This window comes from Rissa tridactyla, chromosome 2 (genome assembly GCF_028500815.1).
Source record: "Rissa tridactyla isolate bRisTri1 chromosome 2, bRisTri1.patW.cur.20221130, whole genome shotgun sequence".
In the NCBI taxonomy this organism is placed as follows: Eukaryota; Metazoa; Chordata; class Aves; order Charadriiformes; family Laridae; genus Rissa; species Rissa tridactyla.
The window spans coordinates 18,452,392-18,479,629 of record NC_071467.1 but is presented as its reverse complement, the minus strand read 5'-3'; the positions used below and the strand labels follow the sequence as shown (position 1 = coordinate 18,479,629).

General features: G+C 33.9%; 1 protein-coding gene across 3 annotated transcripts in view; it reads right to left on the bottom strand.

Moving 5' to 3' along the window:
* Nucleotides 1-4,689: 4,689 nt before the first annotated feature.
* The window catches only part of CSMD3 (CUB and Sushi multiple domains 3), a 688,054-nt gene continuing 665,505 nt past the window's right edge, over nt 4,690-27,238 (bottom strand). For all 3 annotated transcript variants that reach the window (XM_054193012.1, XM_054193014.1, XM_054193015.1), the window contains 8 exons: nt 23,008-23,119; nt 21,735-21,914; nt 17,451-17,516; nt 15,141-15,299; nt 10,421-10,533; nt 8,392-8,479; nt 6,644-6,779; nt 4,690-5,281 (listed from right to left, as the gene is read on the bottom strand). In XM_054193012.1, coding sequence (XP_054048987.1) covers nt 5,122-5,281; nt 6,644-6,779; nt 8,392-8,479; nt 10,421-10,533; nt 15,141-15,299; nt 17,451-17,516; nt 21,735-21,914; nt 23,008-23,119 — 1,014 coding nt within the window. In that variant the 3' untranslated portion in view covers nt 4,690-5,121. The remainder of the gene's footprint in view (nt 5,282-6,643; nt 6,780-8,391; nt 8,480-10,420; nt 10,534-15,140; nt 15,300-17,450; nt 17,517-21,734; nt 21,915-23,007; nt 23,120-27,238) is intronic.

Sequence of the window (27,238 nt, the reverse complement as noted above, 5' to 3'; positions counted from 1 at the left end):
ATCTTAAACTTACTTATAGGCAATGTAAAAATAGCAGTAGTGAGTGCAGTGAGAGCTTTGCATTCATTTTCTCTTTGTCCATCACTTTAGAGGTAAGTATTGTATTCTATATGACATTGACAGCAGCAGACTGTCATGACTGTATGCATGTCATTTAAAAGATATTTTACAAATACAAACAGAAGTATAAATTTACAAGTCTCAAAATATTTTTACACTTTGATTTTGGTTTAAGAGATATAATATTCTAATTCTACCTTAATAAAAAAATAAAGCCCATAAATGCTACCAAAAAGCATGATTTCATAGTTTTTAGCAGATCACTAAAATAAAATGGACCCTATTCACAACGATTTTCTAATTTCCTGTCCCTAAGTGTTGCTCTTCAGAACTTTTTTTGGATCAAACAACTTTTCAAACCAGGTAAGAAATAACTTAATGGATAAGAGGTGGAGGAACAAAAACTTTTCTCAAGAAATGCGTATAGGTGGAATGAACGGGTTAAACTGCTCTGAGGGCCTGTAAGATGAAGTAATACCAGCCTGATATTACTCATCTGGTTTCAGAATCACTGATGAAATATAACACCATTTAACTTGTTAACATAGAACATCAATCTATTTTTGCTTTATGCTTTATGCTTCCCCAGACTCTTTTTTTTTTTTTTTTTTTAATGGACCTTTAGTGATTTTTGACCATTTTTCTGGCTTCAACCTATTTCTGAATGCACATGAGTGAAAATAAAAGAAATAATCTAAAGGACTCAGAAAAATAAATGAATTAAAAAAAAAAAAGGGGGGGTTTGAGAGATGCTACATAGATTTTCCATAGTACCATGGAAGGCTGGTAAGCTTACTAACAAAATGCTTATGAAAGGAGCTCTGAAACTTGGTTGCTAAGTTCACCATTGCTTGGGTGATCCTCTGAAGTCAGAGACACTTCATATACTTATATTAATGACAATCTGAAATTGGAAAATATTTTCATAAATTAATCTAACAATGATTGTGGGGGTTTAGTATAAGAAATGATACAAACCGTATTTTTCTCCAACTCTTATCATCCTATAAAGAATCATGCTGCAACACATACTGACTTTCTCATTGTGGAGCAGGTCATCTTTTATAGAAAGAGCATGGACAAGGTGAAAAAATGGGAATATTCTTGCACAAGCGATCTGTGCTTTACTCTGATATTGTAGTAGTTAGGTAGTATTTAGGGACTTACAACTGAATCTACGCACTGAGATACAGATCTGCTGACTATTTGTGCAGTGATACCCAAGATTTTAAATTTCCTGTCTTTCACTAATGTTGGAAAAAATAACTTAATAACACTTCAGCCAACTGTACTAGTGGGTTGAGATATATGCTTTTAAGGCCTAGAAAATAAAAGCTTTTGCCTAGATTAATAACTTAATGACTTGTCTATAGATTTGTTTCACTTCCCATTAGCTTTCTATAAGAAGCTATAAAATTTGTAGCTATTAAATTATTTCCTTGACAAGAACAGCTTCTTGTACTTTGTCAAGGAATTTCTCCAGGATAAGATGCCTACATATTAATACCAGCTCTGACTCACAAACAAAAGTAAAATCAGGCATTTTTAACTCCATTTTATGATAGTCTAGTTGTTCTGAGTAGTTCTACTGGAACTGTTACTTTGGTGAGTTTAGGTGATACTGTGTGGTTTCTGGATTTCAGTAATGAACCAGATTACAGTACGACTTTATGACACGTAGGGGACCAGTCGGCTCTTGACATGCAGATAATGTAGAATTAAAAGAGCTCAATGCATCTCGAAGACAACTGGTGTCTGTCTGAAAGTAGACTGTGCTAACCAACTCCAATCAAGCAACTGAAACTTGAAATTCCATATGCCATAGTGAAAAATAACCACTCTATTACTATAATATCGAACAGTTTATACACAAAAAAATTATGAGTCAAACAGCTCAGGAACTAAAATAAAAAGCAAAGAAACACGCACACACCCCCCGCAAACAAAACCAAAAAAAACACCCGCAAAAAAACCCAACCCAACCCAATCCAATACCCACCCCCATTGTCTATTACAATTCTTGAAAAGGCAAGCTGGATACTAGCTTAAGCATTACAGAACTGTTGAACAAGTTCAATGTAAGTTTTATTTACTTCTATAGGTTAAAGTATATAATGCATAAACCAAAAAAGAGAATAGATTAACTTCATATTCTAGGTTGCATATGAAAGTTTGGTCACTGTGAAACAGGACTTTCTTTGCTTTTCAGAATTAACCAATTTGCTCTAGAACCCCGTCAAAAAGCAATAGTGCTTGATCCTCACAATATCATTTTTACAGTTATTTGTTGCTTCTCTTTCCAATGTATTTAACAACACAGTCTTCAGTGATTTCATTGTGGACCTGAATGGGCCTTTTCAGCTTATATAGAGAACCACATTCACAAAAGAATATTAGACTTTTTCCCTCCCCGTTACCCTATGAATAGCATTTCAGATCAGGATTTTTCATTCACTTTCCATGCTTGCAAGGAAAAGGGGTAGTTAAAAGACCATTTTAATATTACAGTAAAATAATTGAGATCCTCCCCTCCAGTTCAATAGTTCAATGTGTCATTAAAAGACAACATTGTGTTTTTTTAATGCCAGAAAATATTGTATGCGTTGGTAGTACCTGTTAATATGGATGTCCTGTACGTTTCTGCAGAAAGGTAGCAAAACTAATGTGCAAAATAGTTTGTCTACTACCTTGAAGAACGCTAAGGTTTTCTTAATTATTTTTTTAATTTTAACATAAAAAAGAGGTTTTTCCGTGCCTTTCACTGGGTTGACAAGTATAGGCTTTTTTTTTTTTTTTTTTTTTTTTTGTGTAAATCTGTTTTTTCAAGTCAAGCAGAAAATTCATTTTAGTAAATAGGTAATTTTACATATTGTACTCATTGGTTATTTGTGAAAGTAATCTAAGTCGTGCTACTTCACCTAAAATTCACAGGAAGATTCAGAAAAAAACCCTCATTATTTTAAGATCTACAAAAATATCAAATTTGAATTATTAATTTGAATATTTTCTCATCTTCACAACTGAAATGAGTTTAAAGCTCATCTTCCAAAGAAGAAACATGGTTAAAAAAAGCAATTGTCCATTTTTATTTTGTTTACATTGCACTGAAAATTTACATCATACTTTTACAAATCCTTTTTCATAAAAATATACTTCTTTACAAAAGTGTATGCATTAATATAAGAGGAGTAGCCAGTTGCAGAAGAAACATTTTAAACGATCTCAAATGTATTAACCTTAACATTAATGAATGAATCATAGTTATTGCAGTCATTTGAATAAACAAGAATAAATAACAACCAATGGTATAAAATATAAAACAGCATCCTTTTAGTAGAATACAGTTTGACAGAGTTGTATGAATATTCAAAACAAAGTGTTGTAAAATGGTTTATAAGAAATTCATCAAACATTATAGAAATCCAAGCAGCAATCCTGGGTACAATGATTTTTGGTAGGCACTCTCTATTACGGTAATAAAAAGTTTAGATTTTCACAGAATTATTAATGTCTGAAAGGGACAATAACAGATAATTCACACTGGCTAACACACAGCATTTGTGAGTCATGCTATGAATGGAAGACAATGACCTACATCAAATAAATTACTGAGTTGCCACTGACTAATTCTGGTATGAAATAGCTGTAAAACTAAACATTAAATTTCCTTAGAAGTGATTCTGGAATGTCTAAAACTTGTATCTGAGGGCTGTGGAATCTGAATTGTCCCTAAAATGAATGGATTGTCCCTACTAAAATCATGGCTTTATATATATATATATATTATTTTTTTTTTTAATATTTTTTTTTCATTGCACTATGGTAATATATTCAATTTTAAATCATTAGCTGTAAGGATTTTTTTCCATGAAGTATGGAATATATAGATAAAATAGACATGAAAACACAGTATTTCCAAATTATTACTTCCTCTTCCCTTGTAGGTCTGATCCAAAGTTCATTGAAGCCTCTTAGAATACATCAGCTTCAATGGGATTTCGCCATGCTTTGTGCATGCATTTTGACAGAATGCTGAAGGAATAAACTGATATGATATGTCTAGATTTATCTAGCATGGTTTGAAAAATGGACTTTTAAATTTTTGATATATGGATTTGATTACTAATGTTACTGAAACTCCACTTTTCAATTGGAAATATCAAATTATGTTTTCACATTTGAAAAAAATGTAAGATGGTCACTCTTTTGAATGATCTTCAACAGTAAGGAACATAGCCATGTACAAAGCTCAATTCATAGTAGCTTCTTGATTGCAAAATTTGTCTAGTTGTATGATTGACAAAAGAAATGTAGAAACATTACTATTTGGGGGTACTGTTAATGGAAACAGAGAAAAGGTGTTTGATTTGGAACATGAAAAGGAAGCAAGATGTGAGGCAGGGAAGGAAATTTATTAAATAAGAACATGACATTTTAATTTTTCTCTTGTGATATGAAAAGAGTAAGTTGTACTTGCTGATTTCTAAATACTACATCCTGGACTTAAATAATTAACTGTTCTGAGAAAAATAAAATACTAACTGGATGAATAAATGAAAAAAAGCTACAAACGCATGAGAAAAATGTAGCATATGACTGTTAAAGAGAAATCAGTGACCTATTGTCTCCTGTAAGTTTAGCTCTTATTTTCTACCTATATCTTTTTTTAACCCAGTCCCTCTATTATAGTTTTTATAAAGCACAGAAATACTGATAGTGGATGCTCCTCCAATATATGCAAATATGTTTTATGTTTTAGAACAACCTCCTTTTTTAAAAAAGCAAATAAACTGTGAGTAGCACTCATGGAGTGCAGCAATTTTTTTTAAAACTCTCCATGGTATACACGAAGAAGAATTCTGATCCAGTTTATGAAAAACAAAATCAAAACAAAATAACCACAACCCATTCTTGTCTATCATTCTCAGGAAAAGGTGACCCAGTATATCCTGAAAAGTGTGCTTTAATTTTTTTTAATTTCTTTTTTTTTTTAATCAGTGAACTGTGTGTGCACTGTGTCGTGTGTCAATTTCCAGACTTTGAAGACATATCATTACCACATTATACCATTGTGCAAACGGTGTTCAAGTTGGGGTCAAATCGTACCGCTTTCCCTTCCACAGACTTTGCATTTGTGTCATACATGGGGTTTTCAAAAGCAGCTTGTCCATTATTATTTTCATGTACAGAGCATCCTGTGTACTGTGTTTTAGGTGCAGTCCTGTAGAAGAAAGACAGAGTATTTGTAACTGCAGTTTTCCTCCCTGACTTGATGTGGTTTAAGAATCTGAACAGAGTTTAGCTCTCAATTCCAAATATGGGAGTTAAATACAACATCTCAATTTTTTTACAGTATCTGTGCTAAGAATTAGTACTTTATCAAAGTTTGAGGGATTTATGATTCATTTTAAATGGTGTTCACTTAAAAACTTAGTTAACAACCTGAGAAGAGGTAGGTATTTCCACTTGATGGTCAGATGATAAATAGTTAAGAGTACAACAAAATCCTGTACAGATGCAATATTTCCCCAGCGAGATGACTGAGACTTTCTTTTTCCTTTTGGAGACTCCACAAGTTTGTCAAGAATGAATTTATAGCTGTAAAATTTTCTTTTTCACTAAATAACTCAAAATAACAAAGTTCAATCCCTTGAAAAATTTCATCTATATTGATATGCAAAATGCATACTGTATTGCAAATCATCAATATAAGATATAAAGACAAGTGCTTACAGTAAACTGTTAATAGCAAACATACAAAAAAATTACATGAGCATTTTTTCATATTCTGAAGCAGTTCAAAAACAAGTGGTACCATTTAAAAATGATGGTATTTTAAACTAATGTTATCCTGCAGAGTATATTACAATTATTGTCAGGATATCTGACATAAGTCATTATTTTGAGTTAGTAGGCAAAGAATTGTCTTGTCATTAAAGTGATTAAATTTTCTTTAGTCATATGACGCTTTAAAGCTGTAGGAAAAGATTACTTGACACTAAATGCAAAGAAGTAATACTAGTCTTGATAACACAAACAAAACTGCTGAATTTAAGACTAATGAAATTGAGAAGACTGGTGGCTACGTAACACAATTGCATATGAACTAATAATTTCAGATGCAGGAACAGTTCCGTAATGAAACCTCTCAATGACATAATACTTGCATATACTTGCATGCCAAAAAACAGAGCAGGCATTAAAATAAAGTATTCAAGATATGACTCACAATTCTGTCACATGTAAAAAAAAAATAATAATGCAGGCAATCTACTGTAAGTACAAGCAAAGTGTATTCGTTATATTATTTCTCATATGCTGATAATTTATAGCATACATTTTGATATCATAAAGACAGAAATTTATAACATTTTAAATAGGTAGGAATGAAAGTATAGCACCGTGCAATAAACTGATCTCTCAGTCATTATGTCAGACCTTAAGGGGGGTAGGAAGAACTGTCTACATGAATATTCTGCAAACACTTTGTGGTTTTAGAGAAACTTTATTTACACTAACAAAGACTGAAGGTAAGAAAAATACCAAGTCATACAGGAATTCTATATACGTAATTTATACTTACCTTTGTTTATAAAGATAAAAGCCAAAACCAGCAAATATAAGGGCAAAGAAAGGCACAAGGATAGCAATGGCCACTGAACTACTATTTGTACCATGTGGTTGATTAGAAGAATTTGAACCCTCAGACATGTTAAGACCTAAATGGAATAATAAGAAAAAACAAGTAATATAATATATGTGTCTGTTACCCCTGGCACATACTACTCCTAAACTTCAGAATTCAATAACACCTTGTGATTGGGTCATTGTAATGTGTTCAGATGTATACACACAGCTGTATGCTGAGACCACCTGGATAGAAAACGTAGTGTGGTATACCATATTCTGATTAATAAGTGGACGCAAAATGTTGGGACAATAATACATATACTCTGGTACAATAAATATCTTACTACATAATTCTGTATGGGGTTCAATTTTTGGATGTTGTTAATACACATTAATGTACTGTGTTAGAAAAAGTCACATTTATAATAATGCATATGTTTGATTATATTACTGATTATATTTGTATATTTCAGAAATTAATAAATACTGCATGTATAAAAAGCAAACATGATTTCAAGGAAAGGGTAAATCACCTGAAGAGGTATCATGTTGATTTCATTAGGCACTGCAATTGATACATAGAGTGAAAGAGGTAGGAACAATTGTGAAGAGCTAAAGCCAGATATTGATGAAAAAATAATATGATCTGCTGCATGGTTGAGGAAAAAATTATCTAGATTATCTACACAGATAAAATATACACATTTTAATGTTAGGAAAGGAATACCAATGCAGCTTCTAAGTTAATTTTTAAGCTTTGAACTGGATCTTTTAAGAATTACAAAGGTCATAATATTTTCTGACTTTCTGGATCTTACAGGACAATATATAGAAATTTAAAAAAACCCAAAACAACCAACGAAACAAAAAGAAACAAACAGATAATCAATCTACTAAAAGGCAAAGATTAAAAAAAAATTGTATGGGAACAGCAATCAAAATATTTTGTTTCAGAGAAACTATTTTTGTGTTTGTGTGCACGAAATAATGAAGTGGTAAACATGCTAAACAAAATCTGTTCAATGTTTGTAGATCTCTCCCTAACTACATTATTGACTGTGCTAACTGCAATTAATTCTACTGTAGAATTTAAACCTGATTGAACCATTCTGTTCCTAGAAGATATCAAAGGTACCTTCAATATATTACAAAAAATAATCTCACAACTACACACACACAAAAACCAAAAACTATCAAAACACTTTGCCAAGGGTCTTGCATTTTGATTTTTGTTAGATGAGTTTCAAATATTTTTAAGTTAATAAAGGGAATTAACTCTTTTTACATTCATTAAAAGGAAACATTTCTTGATTCTAGCAAATGTTGAGGTGAAATGTTGGTTCAGCACTATGAGCAAGAGGTCAGTTTAGCAGTGTATTCTATAACACCGGCTTTATAAATAGTTATTAAGATGTGAAACTAAATGCATTTTACACATATTTATAGAAAAACATTGCTCAAAACATTACAAATGTATAGGTATTCTAAATAGTGCATTGCAAGGCATCTGTAAGTCCTTACAACTTCTGACAAAACACTCTTTGCAAGTACTAGTTAAATGAGATTTTAAAGATACGAATATCTCAATCTTCTATAAAATGTCAATACTAATAACACCCTGCAGGTACCCTTATATTACTGGACATAATAAAACACACTATGGAACAATGAACTGGCAAAAACTTTGAATTTGCTGCATACCTAATCTTTGAAGTCCAAATTGTCCATAATCTTTACCCTGTATGAATCCTTGAAAAACATATGTTGCTCCATCAGGTTCAGCAGAAACCTGTAAACAAAAAGTACTCTGAATTAAATGGGGAAAAGTTTGTTACAAATATCTATTTGGAAAAGAGATATCCTAATATGCTTGACTGGTAGCTGTTATACATCATTAAAAACATCCTCTCTTTTCTAGGAAATCTATAAAGTTCAGAAGAAAAGACAGAACTGTAAAAGGCACACCCTAGACATGGTAGCTTACGGTCCCATATACCACCTTATACTACCTTTAACTGTATTTAAGCCATTTCAAAACCAATAAAACTTAAAGTTTCTTGCAATTCAACATGTCAGTATTTCTAAGTGTCTTACATACTTCATAATTATCTGATTTGATTAGGAAGTAGATGGCAAAAGTTATATTGTAGATAATCCTAAGGATGCAAATATTGAGGTTTTAATAATTGCTTTAAAAGTAAATAAAAAGACCTGCATTCAACTGACAGTCCCTTTGTTCTTTCTCAGTGTTTATTTCAATAATTACAGCTGTAGACCAGAAAAGGGTTTTGGCACAAGAGCAAAAAAGGCTAGTATAAACTAAAATACTTGTGGGAGGGCGGAAAGGGTTTTAATCTGCTTAATATCTCCCTTATTAAGATAAGTACATTCTAAACTAATACACTGCACATTGTGTTCAAATTTACAGATACTTGCTTCCCAGCATAGTTATTAGGTTTAAATTCAGCGATCCCAAGGCAGGTTCCTTCAAGATTTTCCCTTAAGCCTCCCTTTCTCAAGGCAACAGTGTGTCTTCAGCAATGACCTGAAGCTATGTTTTAACTGAAAAAAGGATGCATTCTCAGGTGAATTTCTTACTTTGGGGTAAAGCAGCCTGTTTAAGCTATTTCAAGATACTAAAAACAAAAAAAAAAAAAAAAGAAAATGGTCAAATAAGAACAGTATTTAAATAGCATATAGAATGTAGGGATTGTACTCTGTACTTTTGTACATTTAGAAGTTTGAAAGTAAATTTCTTGCTTTTACCATATTTTTTTCTCAGCTTACAAAACCTAAAGTTTGTATACAAACCAAGGGAGGTAAGCCCTTTTACTAGTATGTTTATTGTTTAAGTGGTTTAGAGCTTTTTGCTTTGGTTTTGCACCTTTTATAAAAAATATTATTGAACTAGTGCCACAAGTTATACAAATATAAATTTATGCATATGCCTCAATGTACACCTCTTCTTTTGGCATGTGCACCCATATTGGTGTCCCTATAGTGCTTTACCAGTAAGTGAAACATAAGAAAACAGACAGATTCCTTGAAAAATGAGACAGTATAATAGGGATGTATGAGAGTTCATCATCATCCAAATTATTTTAGGTTCTTCCTTTTCTGAAAAAACTGCCCTCTTCTCTGTCAAATAAAATTTCTCAGGCCCCCAACACACTCAGTTTTTTCAAGCCTTAACATTGTCTTGGGTGATACTTGTTTTTCCTATCTGTTCTCTGAAGGGATTTCCTTTTCATGGTTTAAACACATCCCAGCCACCCGGGCTGTTGCTTCTTCTCTTCACCCCTCCTCCTCTCTTCTTCTCCCTTTTAAAGAATAAGCTCAGCACCAGAACCTACAAGTGGCTTCATGCTTAATCAGAGCAATATATTTTGTTTTCCCCATTCACGTAACATTTCAGCTTTTTCATGGTATTTCTAAAAATATCACCAAAACATTACTGGTAAAACATGATAAAAATTGCAATTATATTAATATTGTATATTATAATTTACTATAAATTGATATTATATTATCATGATGATAAAATTTCTCAATATATTGGAACAAAATTCAAAGACTGGTCTCCTATATCTTACAATAAAATTTTAATTTCATTTAATGAATCAGCACTGCTTACGAGATTCCATTTGATAAGTCTCTGTATTTTTTGGGTGTAGAACACCAGCATGTTTTTAATTAAAAAAAAAAAATCTTTTCACAGAAATATACTCACAAAACCATCCATAGCCCATTTTTCCTCTTTCAACTTGCTCACAGAGGTATGGGAGGGTGCTTTAATGAGATATATGTGGAGCATTAGCCGAGCTTCCTGGCTTTTATACACTCCTGTAGAATAAAGGTTTAAAAAAATATATTTGTATTGAGTAGAGAAATAATTACATCTTTAAGAATAAGCATTTAATCTCTTGCTTTAAAAAGGGAAACCAGGAAGAATAGGTAGCATTGTTACCAAAATTTTAGTTTAGTGAGATGCATACTTTTGTGAAATTATTTCAATTATCATAGGATTTCAATAGAAGCTCTTCTTAGCTTAGCCTGTAGGGAGGTCAGAAGGGAAACCCTATACACACAGTTGTTACTTAACACTTATGGTAACCAACCTTAGACAGAACAATCGCTGACAGTAATCTGATTTGAGATGAAAAATACTGTTCTGAATCAGATGGAGCGTATTTGAAGCTCACATCCCCACTTTACATATTTGCAATTCAGTCATCAGCTAATTAAGGTGATAACAGGAACATCCACATTTAAATTATTTTCCGAAAGCTGGTGCCTAATTAAAAATTCTAAATTTGAAAATATCTCAAAAAATTGAGTTGTTCTTCATCAGTCAATATTAAGACACAGTTTCTTCCAGACAATAAGATTTGTATATAACCTTATTTACTTTGTAGGCATAATTAATTCATTCATTTTCATTCCTACAGAAGAAATGTTTAGAACCCAAATAACTTTATTTGTTAATTTGGAGAATGAAAATAAAACAGTATGATATGCTTAGTGATTTAGTCTTCCATTACAAAGACACTGGTTAACAATTAATATAATGAATTTCTCCCACATTTTCAACCATTGTTATCAATTAATGGCTTAAAACTTTAAGTTTTAAAATGAAGACCTCTCTAGTATGATCATTTCCTTTCTGGCAGAGCACTGAAATTCATAGGAAGTTCATTTCATATGAAATCTTCTATTTGTAGAATCACACACGGTTATATTGCACTGCACATGAACAAAAGCTAACGATGGCTAAAACTTAAACAGTAACAAAAGTAAAACCAAAACGAAGAAAAAGAAAAAAAAACCAAAAAAATTATACTTCCACCTCCAGAAAATTCCACCAAACTGAAATTAAAATTCACTGATTTTTTGGACTCAATACATCATAGAACAGTCTTCATGCTGTAAATGAATTAGAATTAAACACTGGCTTTCATCCCTCCTTTTTAAAAAAAAAATAAATTACTGACTAACAGATGTGGAAGACTTCAGACTAGATTTAGTTAGTATGTGTTAGCTACACATTAACTAAACTAGATCCCTTTTTATTGACTGAAAACTCAAGTAACATAGCAGTACCCTTAAATTTGGTCATTTCACATTTCTATGTTCATCGAAATTCTGTGATGTTAACAAGAACTGAAGACAGCACTGAGACATAGAACGAACTGGCTCTCTGCATTCCCCATTCCCCATCCCCCTGTGCCGCTCAGAGGGCAGAAAGTAGAGAAACTGGGAGTGAAGTTGAGTCCAGGAAGAACTGAGGAGTGGGAGGAAGGTGTTTAAAGATTTGGTTTTATTTCTCGTCACCCTACTTTCATTTGATTGGCAATAAATTAAGTTAATTTCCACAAGTTGAGTGTGTTTTGCCCATAACAGTAATTGCTGAGTGATCTCCCTCTCCTTATCTCAACCCATGCGCCTTTCATTGTATTTTCCTTCCCCTCGCCAGCTGAGGAGGCAGAGTGATAGAGCAGCTCTCCAGTGAAAAAAAATATAACTATGGCTGCACAAAACCACTAGCTAACACAGTGGCGGATGGAAGGAAATGCTCGGGTACTTAGTGCCCTTTGCATCTTAAGGTGGAGAAGGAAAAAATGCTGGCATAACCAAATAGCTTAATATTGGACTTGCAGTGATGCAAAGAGATGATCTGGGAGACAGCAGAGTTTTCAGACTAATAGTTTTTTAGTCAGAAGAAAATCGTGGGTGATAGATATTACTATGTTAAAAGGAATTCCAGAAAAGAAGAAACATGGTAATATCTGTCTTGCTGGCTGCTAATCTGCAAAAAACAAAATCTTATAAAATGGAAACAGATCACATGCCCAGATGTATCCCAACTAAGAAAAGACACATAAATTTGTCCTCTCTTTTAGTTTATTCACTCTAGGCTCTCACCACGGACTATGGTGAGATGGGCATCTCAAAAGGTCAATTCAGGTTAAGATGCAAACTTCCTAGCTCTCTTCAGAAGCTGCAGTAAGGGACAGGGCAATGAGATTCCTAATTCATGTTTCTCATTTACATGCCTAAATTTACAGGACAAAGGCTTTCTCCACATTAAGGATAGGTGATAGCTCTATAGGAGGTATCATTATATATAAATCATGTCTGAGCTTACAAGCAGACTTACTTTCGTGATAACAATGCACTGAACTCAAATGAATGTGCCTTGGTAAAACAGGGTTTATTCTCTTGTCTTCAGGACTGAGTTAACATTATCACCTAGTGTCTGGTCACTTCAAGAGCTTAGACAGTGTGCATCTAGAAATCATTTGGAATTTGGTATCTTATAAATGTACATTAAGAAATATTTTCCTCAGGCTGAGGGATATGGTGTGTGCACGTGGGCACCAACATTATGTTCGTGCACTCAAACAAGAGCATAGAGAAAATTCTTCCCACAGACCAAGGCATCTAATTGTCTGCTAATTTACAATGGTGGGTTCACAAGCATTTCTTCGTGAAAGGCCGATGTGCTTCTTCAGAGTTGGCAACTGGTTTCCTAGTGTACAAGAGAGTTTAATCTCAACCAAATAAACGAGTAAAAGCTGTATCTTTCTTTTCTCTTAATCCCTATAATAGCATTGTTATGTTCACTCATGCAACCTGATCAAAAGAATACGCCCATTTCTAACCTGTGACAGACATGTATACTATAATTACAGCAAGCACAGGTGTCAAAATAAAAAAAAAAAAAAGATGCAGCAAATGATGGAATGCAAAACAGTAAATGCTGCACGGGGAGACTTTTCACTTCAGGAACCTACTAGTTAAGTATAGGAGAAATCAGCTCTATAGCATCTAAATGTCTTTTTTGATCCATCCCTACTACCCTGGCCCTAAGATACTCTTTCAATATATAGAATCTCAATTTTCTATCTGCAAAATAAGGAAAGAAAATAATATTAACTACCTGATGATGTGTTCAATGCCTGTACGTAGAGCAAAAAATGGACATTTGTTATCACTTTTGTGTCCAATTGAGAAAACCTTTTTATTTGGAAGTGAAGGTTGGTTGACTACAAAAACATAGCTTTTACTTTTACTAATCCAAAAAACATGAAATACTACATCTACTGCATCTAATACCCTCATAGAAATTACATGACTGAAACTAAGCAGATATCATACAACAGAATAAGTTCACACAGACTTTCAAGACAAATACAGTTACCAGTCAGAAAATATTTTATGAAACATTCAGTCCATCTACAGCCTCTCAGGTGTGACTTTTCAAAGGACACCTGCAAAATACTTTCAACAGACAAACCTGATGACAAAAATTCACCCCTCTACTAGATACTAGAAAATAAGCTCAACGGACACATGGCTTCTTTGGCCCATTACATTCTTCCTGTAGACAGCCCCCCTCAGAAACATATGGACTAAACTTTCCCCTCTCTTTTTTTTTCCAACAGGTTAATGTTCTGTCAATTCTGTCCTTGCTAACACTTCTGGGATAAACAGTGATGTTAAACTACTTCAGAAAACAAGATTAAAACCAGAAGCGTCCAGCTTATACATGACTGCATTTTTAGGCCTCTTCAGTCCTACAAAAAGTGTTGTAGACAGAGGGTGACATTTTAAGAAACTAAGTTTTGAGTGGTAATATTGATTTCAGGTGTTTCTTTTATGCTTTCTCAGCTGTGTGGCTGAGATGTCTCAATCAAGGGACTGACAGAGTTTGAAAATCAAACAAAAACTATAAACACAAACATTTTTTAGAGTATTTTTGTTTGCTTGCTTGTCAAGCCATATCTGCAGTTTCTGGTGATGGTTCACAGTGTAGAGAACTGTGCATATTGTGCCAGCATAACCATGGCAACAGTGCTCTGTGTAGCAGGGACTGTGGAATATCATAAACGAAGATTGCAATCAAGGGCTGCTTTTGAAACTACAGCATGAAGGGTAGCTACTTTTTTCAACTATATCAGCTAGTATAACAAGTGTAATCTCTCCATGGTCTCCAAGTTCATTAAGTATCTCTGCCTTGCTAGGTCCTATTATAGCCTTGCTGCATCGTATTACTTATTAGTCATTAATAGGCTATTATAGGGAAATTGTACGATTAAGAATTAAAAAAAATCTCAGGAACAGTAATTTAAGTGTATTTATAACATTTAAGGAAGAAGCATGAGAATTAGGATGTTTCTTTCACTCCTCATTGACTCCAAATATAATAACTAAAACATAATTAACTCCAAATATAATATAACCCTGGGAAACTAAAAAAGGGGAGAGAAGGGAAAGGTGGAAATATCCCTACCTTTGAAAAGGAACTGAACTAGAATGAAAATTTCTTTGATAAGCTAAGAAAATTTCAGAAGATGTTAAAAGTTTAAGTGTTATGTATAAAGTTACAGGGAACCAATGTTTATAAGGCAGAAAAAAATAAATGGAAATTATTTTTTCTTATCCCATACCTGATAGCAGCAATTCCATATTGCTGTTTGTAAGTGTCGCATTTACTCTTCCTGAAGTTGCATTGAAACTGGTGACTGTCAAAGTCATGGGTTGTTTCTTGCTTTTGTAATTGTAAGATCCTTTCCATATATAATTTTGGGCGAATACATCATCAGGAACTATATAAACATCAAACATGTTTCAATACATTTTTCAACATTTAGTACTTAGGAAGTCAAGCATCCAACAATATATATGATAAATATTAGCATTTTCTCTACATTACCCTCTCTATTTTTAAGTCTATTAGGCAAATTTTAACATAAAAAAACATGTCATATTTATGAAATAAATGTATTCGTACTGAAGAACACAATCACAACTGTACCTTCTTTTGCTCCTTTCCTTAAATACGGGTATGTCCTAAAATTAAATGAACTTCACAAAATCTAATTTAACATCTGTAACCAAAAGACCAGATTCCTCTCGCTGAAGAATCTTTTCTATGCCTGCACAGACAGGCAGGGACATACTGCTAGGATTCATTTTTGCAAAAATTAATATCAATTTATATATCAAAAATTTTACAAGCATATTTAAATGACATTAAAAGATTATAAGCATCTTCTTTATTACCTAGTCACTTTTTCTAATGAAAAAATTATAAAAGACATTTTGTCTTGTCTTCAAATGCTTAAAATCATGAGCTTCACCAGCAGAAAAAAAATTCCCCTAATTTAAAATTAAGAAAAAGGTCATAAACTGCAGGAAGAATAAATATGCTAGATTTATACCTTTACATTTGAAATTTATCATTATCCAACTGTAAAATGATTAATTTAAGCATGTTATTCCAGCAACGGTATGGTTAAAAAAAAAAAAGTTACCTATCCAGCAAAAGCAGACACATGCAAATCTTTAAAATCTTAACAGGAGATACCATTTAAACAATTAAATTGAAGGCAACTTAGGATTGGTTTAATACATTTTCCAAAGGAAATTTATCACACTTAGCCCTATAACAAATAATCACTATTTTAAATCAGCACTTTCACATTATTTGGAATCACTCACATGGAACTTAAAACTCTGGTTTGTGTGTGTGTTGGCGTCTCATATGAGATAAACACAGAAGAATACTTGCCCCATTCTCTCTCAGGTTATCCTGAAATTCAAGACTGGAGCACACTGCAATACCCAATAGTCTTCCTTCATCATTTATTTTATGGGTCACAGAGATAGGTTGCCTTCCCCATGGAGGGTAAAAGAGCTTTCCTAGTTTTTTATTTGTGTATGTATATGTATATATGCATATATTTTTTGACAAGGAAACACATAAAACCAAACACCTAGATACTGGCCTGCAAACTGCAATCAAGGAAACTGCATAGTGCAAATGGTCTGATGCTGTTGATTTGTGATCTGCCTGAGATTTATTTCCCTACTTTCAGGAAAACTGATCTTTATGTACTTTATTTGCAATTATTTGAGATTGTACAAAATGCTTCTGAACGAAAGAAACGGTAATACGACTACCATGCAGTACATCATTGATAAACACAGTTTTGAAGTAGTGTGCAACCTGGTTTTTCTTTATAAAAAAAATGAAAACAAACAAAAAAATGTCCCACAAAACAGCCCAAAACCCCATATACTAAGGAATTACTTTTAAATCTTTATTCCTTATTGATAGACATTTAATAGAGCTATAGTTAAAGGCTTGTTTTAGTTAAGGAGATTTCCCTTTTCAAAAAGTCTCTGCTGTGGAGAGAGAAAGGTTTCTCTTGGATCTAGTCAGGACATCCAAAGATGTCTCCTTTAGCAAATCAGTTAAAACTGGAGTTGTCTTTAGCCAGAGTTAGAGAGACTACCTTCTCTAGGCTAAACTAGCTTTTTTGAAGGCTAAGTTGAAAGCTAATACTGAAGTATTTGGGTAAAGCAATTTAAATTATCAATATGTAAAAGAAGCTTAAGACTGTGAAAAAAACTGTGAAACAACATGGTTTTAAATTATTTCTGGCTGAGTAGTATAGTATCTGAATGGGTAAATTGCATAAGATCTTACACAGAACACAGTGATTCCAGTGAAACGAACAAAACTCTCATCACATAACAATCAGAAACTGTATATAGATATTAATAATACCATATAGTCTAGATGGACTTAAATGTTGGGGAATAATTTAATTAATGATGTTTTTATTCTATTGATGTAATGCCTAATCTAATACCTTTTATTCATTCTAAGTCATTCAGTGCAGTCTCACTAAACGGATTCTCGTCTTTTCTACAGAAATTGTTTAAAACTATATATAGCTTAAAGTACTTACCACTTAGTTTGGGACTTGGTGTTCCCAAAGCCGGTCTGGGGTCCTTCACTAATATTTTGGAACCAGCTGTTAGAAAGAATGAATGACAAGAAGACAAATCAATAGCAAATATGTTACTCAGAAACTAGGAAAATAATTTCCATAGTGGAACTTATTTGTTACAAAGGATATAAGATGGTGTTTCAAACTAAAATACAAATGAGATTTCAGTTAGTATCAAGCCTTAATACCACAGGAGCACATGCCAGCAGATTTCCTCTGTTGCTGCGTTTCCTCCAGTCAGTCACCTGTATGCTACCAAGTCACTTGCAACACCCAAAAAGCATAGAGTTTCTCTTCAGAATCCACATTTCATAATTCACAGTCCTAGTCCATGCACCTAATATGTAAGATGTCTTCTAATATGTCATCTAAGGCAAGTTACGTCATTTACATTGGGATCAACACAAAGCAGCACTGTGAATAGTGCTCTGAGTGGAAGCAACGTAACACCAAACAGTGAAAAAATACATAACAAACGTGTTTTAAATCATGTTCCTCTCCAGGACTTAATTATTTTCAACAGTACTGAGTAGGGCATGTTGTGTTCAAGACTGAAAACCCAAAGATTCGTGCTTAATCTCTTAACAATGGAGGAGAAGGTCACCATTTCTTTAAAGAGTAGCAAAGGAAAGAAAGAAATGAGGCTGCCCACAGCATCGCCAGCTACTCAAGTGATTTGAGCACTGGAAGTTGGAGAAATTCATTTCTTCTCTGCTTAAAGCAGGAACTCTCCCACCACTGAAGATGATGAACCAAATGCAATGGGACAGTGTCATTTCCTGCAGCTGAAAAAATTGTATTTTGCAGAAACTAATTTGGATTCACTGGGCTATAAAGAAGACACATAATTCTGTCTCCTAATGTAGAACACTCTCATGCAGCACAAGGCTCCATTCCTTGCTCCAATGGTTATTTCAATATTTGTATTTTGGATCTTGGCATTGAACCCAGGGCTTTTCTCTCTGATCGTACTCTAAAAAATAAAAAAAAAAAAGACAAGAAAAGCAACTTCCTTCTACTTGAATGGAGTATTTTTCTGGATAAAAAGGAAACTTTAGCATGAAGAACTGTGAATATTTTTCTTGAGAAAAACTTTTAGCTTATTACAGAAGGCTTGCTTTTTGTATATAGATTAAAACTGGCAAGAAACAAGGGCTGGAGTTGGAATTCAACAAAAAGTTATCATGGCCTGTTCTTACTGGTTGATTATCTCTATTTCCTCTCTGTTTTGAAAGAAACTTACTGAACTTCCGTGAACATGGCTGACGTGGAGGGCATGCTTCAACAGCATATGCTTTTTGACTATATCAAGCTCAGGTTAGAAGCATCTGGTTGATCCTTTCCAAAGGGCTTTAGTATAAAAAGCTGATGAGTCAATCAGCCTTGTCAAGGTGGACACATTTCCAGTCAAGTTCAGACTGAAATTTTAAATATGAAATAAAATTTAAATACAAATTTTAAATACAAACCCCAAACTAAAACAAATTATCTATGGAGTTTAAATTTCTAGGTCCAGATATTTGCTGAGTACAACTTTAACAATTGCAGTTTTGTATTTAAAGGACCAAATTGTGGTTTAATTCCCCTACAGATCCTTTCAGAGGTCTCAACTTCAAATGTTTTATTCCTTTTCATACATTTCCAAGTTACTATTGTGAAGTTCACAATCACAGGTGAACAATCTGACCTGCTTCTCCTCTCCCTTCCACAGGAGAGAGATGTTTCAAGCCTTTCTAATAAGTAAAACTGAAAATATTTAAGAGATATTTTATTTTACCTAATGAGAGTTAATATTTTACAATACTTTACAAAACTCATTCTTAGCTTTCTCCACTGCTAAAAAGCAAGAAGCAAGCCTGCTGATCCTAAAAATTTTGCATTTTTGTAACATTTCCTCAGAGTATTGGAAAACTAAGTTATATGACAAGGTAGATACACTCATACTTACCACTTAATACTTTAAAAAAAAAATCTCATAAAGGTTCCTTACTATCAGAAAAGACAGCTAATACTACTTGTTTCAATATCATTGGCAGAAAATTCTTGGATCAAAATACAATCCATTAATCACATTTGGCCTGCCATAACACTTTCTGAGTACTGAACAAGTCATAAGCTTCCTGGCAGCTTGCTTTCTAACACTTTCACAGAGCTGAGGTCTGTTTTCCCCCAGCACTTGCCTGGTATATAATGCCAGGACACCTGTTTTTCAGTAATACAAAATACTCGTTTCCTATTTCCCTTCCAAGTACCAGTGTTTGGCTATATAGCCTTTGAACGCCTCTGTAAGAGCACTGGGGATAAACACATCTGAAACATTAGATATCAGTAATCTGAAAGGTGCTTTAATTATTCAGGAAATAGGATTCCAAACAGTTGCTATACTTAAGGGTGTTTCTTATCTCACATGAAAAACACCACTTTCACCATGATTTTGCCATGATATTTTTCACGCCCTGACATGACAAAGTAAGTAGTAAAAATTAAAAAAAAATAGATGTGTTGGAACATGAAGGACAAAGTAGATACATTTTGTTTGCAAGTAGTATATTGTTGCTTACACACAAATATAAAATCATTTTAAACCCTATGGATTAATTCCATGCAGAAATTCAAACACCTACTTGGTCTTCAGGTATCCTTCTCCAATATTAGAATAGAATGATAGAATTGTTTACATTGGAAAAGACCTTTATGACCATTGAGTCCAACAGTTAACCTAGCACTGCCATGTCCATCACTAAACTATGTCCCTAAGCACCACATATACGTGTCTTTTAAATACCTCCATGGATGGTGACTCAACCACTTCCCTGGGTAGCCTGTTCCAATGCTTTACAATCCTTTCGGTGAAGAAACTTTTCCCTAATACCCAATCTGAACCTCCCCTAGTCCAACTTAAGGCCAGGATGCTATTGGCCTTCTTGGCCACCTGGGCACACTGATGGCTCATATTCAGCTGGCTGTTGACCAACACCCCCAGGTCATCTGGGGGGAAGCCACACTTCCCCAAGCCTGTAGCACTGCATGGGGCTGTTGTGACCCAAGTGCAGGAGCCGGCACTTGGCTTTGAATCTCATACCATTGGCCTCACCCCATGGATCCAGTCTGTCCAGATTCCCCTGTAGGACCTTCTTACCCCAAGCAGACCGACACTCCTGCCCAATTTGGCATTGTCTGCAAACTTATTGAAGTTCACAGTGGCAGTTCTGCTAATCCCCCTCCTTACTTCTCCAAGAATTGAAAACTCTATCATTTTGTGATCGATCACTATGCCCAAGAAGGCCTCCAGCCATCACATCACTCACAAGTCCTTCTCTGTTGGTGAACAACTGGTCCAGCAGGAGACCCTCCCTAGTTGGCTTCCTCACCAGCTGTGTCAGGAAGTTATCTTTCACACAGTCCAGGAACCTCCTAGACTGTTTTGTCTCTGCTGTATTGTATTTCCAGCAGACATCTGGTAAGTTGAAGTCTCCCGTGAGAACAAGGGCAAGAGATTGTGAGGCTTCTCCCAATTGCTAATAGAATTTTTTGTCTGCCTCTTCATCCTGATTGGGTCTCCCAAGGAACTCCCACCATGATATCTGCCTTGTTGGCCTTCCAGATGATTCTTACCCATAAACATTCAACCCTATCATTATCGTCATCAAGCTCCAGACAGTCAAAATACTCCCTAACATACAAGGCTACCCCACCACCTCTCCTTCCTTGCCTATCTCTTCTGAAGAGATTATAGCAATTCATTGCAGCATTCCAGTTGTGTGAGTCATCCCGCCATATTTCCATGATGGCAACTATATCATGGTAGTATTGCAACTGTCATAGTTGTCTTGCAGCTGACACAATCTCTGCAAATAAAATTATCCTGATCTAAGTTTAATAGGGATGTGCAAAAGATTGATCTTTTGCACCTCTTGATCTTGATTCTCAGATCACCAAGATTCTTACTCCACTGAGCTTATGAGAATGTAGTCCACACCTGACTCAGTCAAAAGTTTAAAAGCAGGCATTACGCAAGTATTTGGCCTCCAGAATTATATCTGTAATTGACACCTCTGAGCATGCCAACAAAAGACAAGTACATGAAAGCATACGTCACATTAAACACAATTGGCAAAGGATTAGTTATCCTCTTATATGTTCTCCCTCTTAGTTCTCCTTGCCATTCTGCCTTATCTTATTAGACTGCAAGTAAAGAAAATAACGAAATACAATAGATGCGTGGGAAACAAAAGTATTTACCTTCACAAACTGGAACTTTCCCAGTCCATGTGCCATCAGACCTACAGGCTCTATGCTCTGATCCTCCTGCCAGGAAGAAGCCAGGCTGGCAAGTGTAAATCAAAGTATAACCAAGTGAGGGAAGATCCATTCCTGCAACATTAGCATGAGTTGGTGTTTCTGGTTGTTTACAGCTGTGAGCTACAAAGAAAAGATAAAATATCCTTCAGTCAAAATGGTGAAAATATTTCTGAAAAAATATTCTATACCCATTCTGACAGGTAACTAATGAAGAAAAAAAGCATCAATAAATATAACATATTATTACATTTTTGATTCAAATTACAAATTACTACATAGTCTATAAATTACTGTCCTGAACATGTGAATACACAGGAAAATGGACCTTTCAATTTCAAGGGACCAAGAACCAATGAAAATGCACTTGCATGACCAAAATGAATTGTCTGCATATGCAAACACAAGCAGCTCACACCTTACCACTTACTCATACCTTTCAACACACTGAGCTACTGATTTGCTGTTTGCTTAGGGAGAACGCTAGTATCAACTGAAACATTAATGCGGTTTTCTTCTGTGGATGTGCTCTGCATACACTGAAGTGATTCTACAAGGTCAGACCTTATAACTTGAGACTATTTCCAGAAAAATACAGCTTGCTAACTAAAAAAATAGAAAGATTAACCATGGTGTTATACCTTCAGTAAATTAGCACTATTTACTGTAATGTAAAAGATCTGAGAAATTAAATGCTACTTCATGTACCCAAGCAAGATGATTCTCTTCATTTCGGAATCAAAAATTTCTAATTACAAAACCTTTTTTACCCCTTCTTAAAATACCCTGACTCCTTAATTGGGAAACAGCTCAAACTCTTTACTAGAACTGATTGTAACTATGTGCTCCAGTACAATTTAGGGTTGTGCAGGCTTTCCTATGTGTCCTTTCTCACCACCTCCTCCCAGTTGTTTCACTATCTTCATTGGAAAGGTTGCAACATCTTAGAAAGAAACTTAATATTTTCAGCTTCTCTCTGGATGAGAAGTTGTTTGTTATTCTCATTATTTTGTGTTGTTTTGTTTTTTAACTCTATAGGCTATTGTTGAAAAATTCACTCACAAAATCACATTTCTAGCTGCTGCAAGCTAGTAATGCAAATTTGTATTAAGTTAATAAAACTATGTAAATTAAGTTAACTTTATATATATAATGTTACTGTACATAAATAGCCTAGATAAAAAATTGTTAGATCAAAAATCTATCATTTACTTACGTATACATTCTGGCTGGATTCCACTCCATGTAAGATCAGGAAGGCAAGTTCGTGTTGTTGAGCCATGGAGAAGGTGTCCTTTTTTACATTGAAATTGAACAACATTTCCCACCTGTTGAAAAGTAAAAATCACAGTAATATTGTTATGAGGAAATATCAGTGTGGGTTATTTTTTTTTCAAAATTTGATAGCAAACTTCTTCACATAATAAACTGTGATCCTCCATGGAAGAAAATCGAAACCTCTTCTTCTGTGGTCTCTCTGGTGTGATGCTTTGGACCCGGAACAGTTGAGGCATGATGAGTTTGGAAACCAAGCTCACTGAGGTTTCCCAGCTCTGGACCAAGGAGGTGCCAGTTGGGCAATCTTGCATCAAACCAGGGAAGTCACAGAGCTGAAATGGGTAATAGATTCTGCTGGACCTTTGCTTAACTAGACCCATGGTATGAATTCACAAATTATAGTGAGAAATATTTAATTAGAACAGACAAGGCCTGGTCGACAACAGTGTCTCATGCTTCAGAAACTGTAATGTTCCTATTTTATTTTAATTTTGTTTTTTGATGACAAGAGGTAAAAAAATAAAATTGTTCTTTATACCACGCAGATAATAGAACCTTGAACACAAGCACATTACAATTTACAATAGTAATTCATCTGAGATTAGATGTTAATTATTATTCTTATTATGGGTATGTGTTGCATAAAAAGGAAAATAGAATTCTTTAGTCAATAACAGTTTCTGCACAAACAAAGCATGGAATAACTTGTTCAGCATGTCCAGTCATGGTGACATTGATGAGAATGCAAATAATTCTCATTTTCCATCAAAAGCAAGGAAATTAGATTACAAGTATATCATCCAGAGAGTAGTTTATTACATGCTGTGAGTAGTTAACTCAAATATTAAGGTGCATAGATCACATCTTCTGTTCTGCAGTGACCTGTATTAATATATTTAGCAACTCATGTTTAAACAAGAAGTTAAAAACTTTGCTCTGTTTGTGACAGCACATTTATCATTCTGGGTTGGGTTTTTTTGGTTTTGGAAGCATTCATTATTTTGATTAAATATATAACGCTTGATTCAAATTGATGCTCAAAGGTAAAACATGGACTCTTTCACAATAATTTAGTCCTGGGAAACAGCATTTTACTGCTACAAGGAGTCATTTGAAACTTTATAGCACTATTGCATTTCAGCTCAAGCTTCTCATCAGAATGAAATTTAATAATAACCCATGAACTACAGATAGTAGCTCATCATCACAGTATGTGATTTAAAATTCATTTCCTTTTTTTTTTTTTTCCTCTTTACTGTGTTCACTGGACTATGTAATTACTTTTAAAAGAAAACACTAGAAGTTTTAGAAGTTGCACCAAATAGAAACAGAAGTACTTTTTTTGTGTGGTAAAGAGCCTAGTTAAAACAGCCACCACCAATATATTATTTTAGAGCAAGAACTAGTCTTATGAAAGATTTGTTCACTTCAGTAATCTGCCTTTATTGAAGCAACATCCATTCACAACTATGGAAGAAGCACCTGCCCTATTAATGTTGAGCTATCAAGGAAGTTAATACTTCGTCACTGTCTTTAAAACCAGGACCCTTTCACCCTTGCTCACACAGAAAAAATCCAACCAAAACCAAACCTCAACTTAACAGTTAAATGTAGTTTCTCAATATACATCTGAATAGCAACTTAATTTTCTTTCCACTTCATTCTTTCAAAGATGACTGTATGATCTTCCTGAATATAATTGTTTTGTGATGCGGAGTAGCTGGACATCATAGAAGTCAATGAGGTAAAGAGGTTAATTGTCTCCTTATACTCAAATACCTAATTCTAAACTGTAACTAAGTTAGAGATTCAAACTCTAGTAGTCAATAGCAACTCCAGAAGTAGCTACTGTATGGCTTTAACCGCTTAGTTAGTCACACCACCTCATTTATTTTCAATTGATATTTTATTTGCTATATTCTCTTTAAAAAAAAACAAACAAAACTTTTCTTCTTTTCAGAGTTCAACAGTTCTCATGATGTGATTATCTCTCATATATTAGCTCAACACCACTTAAATATGAGCAATACTGAATTAATCAGAAAACTGCAATCTTGAAATTTTCACCTACTTTTTGTATAGAATCTCTTTAGAGGAATAAAAAGACAATAGATCAAAAAAATGAACTCAGTATATTCAGTGAAATTCAATATATTGTGATTCTACTAATCAAGAATGGCCTTAGCAGAAAGTTCATACTTCATGAGTTGAAAGAGATGAAAAATCGTGTCCATAATTTAGACCTACAGGACTCAATACGTAACAGCGAAAAAAGGAAGAAGGTGTGTTTTTTCAATTTTCTGTAACACCTCTCTCTTCTTTAGCTGCCTGTTCGTAACTTTGGATTAGTTCTTTATGAACTGAGCCTTCTGCTGGACTGATATATTGAAGGAAAATTGTTCACCCGAAGAGCAGAACCAAGAAATAAATAGAATTTTTTTTCACTGTCTGCCCATCTTCTCTGCAGCTCTGCCTACCTTATGGTTTCACAGCAACTTGGTTGCCTAAACATCAAACCAGTTCTTTAGTATGAGAAATATATCAGTGAGATAAGGAAATGGTTCAAGTTGCCAAATAAGTGGACAGGCTGAGTTGATAGCATTCCACAATTTAAAAACAAAACAAAACAAGACAAGACAAGACAAAAAAAAACAAAGCAACAAACAAAGTACACACCAAAAAAACACAAAAAAAGACCCCAAAAAACAACAAAACCCCACAACAAACGAACAGAACTCAAACCAAACAATTGTTATTGCAACCAGTTGTTTCAATACCAATTTCTCTATCCAAAACAGTAACTACTAGTGAAACTATCATCGTTATTTCCACCAACAAAATGGATTTCATCTTTATTTTCCTTGTTAAGGAAACAAAACTTTTATATACATAAGCCCCAAAAGTATCTTCAAAAATACAACAGTTGATCAAGTGATTAAGATCTTCTAAGAAGTGCTGCAACTCAACATGATGAATAAATAAATAATGGAATGAGGCTTCCTGTTCCTAAAGCCCAAAAAGCTTACGAGCTATATGTAATTATTAAAAATAAAATAAAATAAAATAAAATAAGTAGTTTAAAAATTACTTTACGAAGTCTATTTTGCAATATTCTTGTGCCAGAGGCACCAGGTGGCGCTATAATACAGCCGTCTATGGTCTTAAAAAATTCCCAGTCTTGAGGTGTTCTGATTTTTCTGAATTTTTTGTTATACAGATTGAATAGAAGCACTAGTGGGGAGAACTGGGGAAACTGTTGAAATAGCTGTGTTCACTGTACTCTCTGTTTCTCTGTTTTAGGGAAGAACTGTTCTATGTGCAACTGTGTGTGCATCCAATCCTGAACAAAAAAAATTAAAAATATTTCCTTGTATACGGCTTTATCATCTATGTTCCACAGCTGTTTTCTCCATAGTGTCAGTTATGGTTTGGATATTCCAAAAATCAGCATCACTAACTTTTCCTTTTGCTAAGAACCAAAGACCATATATCTGCTATTCCCTATTAGGAGAAATAGCAATTTGAGAAGAAAACTTACAAATATCAAGCTGCACCCATTTATAAAGAATAGAATAGTACTCTACATAATTATTTTCACTAAAAAATATTATTATAATATTTTATAATAATAATAATAACAACAACAACAACAACAACAACAACTTATTTATTATTTCTTATAATCCTTATAAGAATAGAAGATATTTCTAATTCTCATTAGTTACTCTACATTCAATTTTTTCTTGGCCTTCAGTTTGCCAAAGAACACAAAGATACTTTAACAAACTCGTTCATCACCAGTAATTCATGTCAAGGATCAAGAGGCTAAGTGAACATCTGTTATTTCTCTTCACTAACCTTTAGCATCATATTTTACATGAACAAAAACACAACTCTCTAAGTGTTTGCTGTATCTGCAGTTTGGTAACCCGGTAATACACTATTGCCGTTACTAGTTACAGGCTACTGAGTCTGCAAGACCTCTGGGCAGAGGCATGCCAGGCTTCCTTTGTCTAACAGTGTCTTGAGCTGCATGGAGCTTTTTTTTTTCCTTTTTTTTTTTTTATTTTTTAAACTTGGTTTAGCTGTAGCATCAAATTTTCTTGTGATCAATTGGCTATGACTAATATTTATGCCTTCCTTTATCTTTGTAGGGTTTACAACCATAG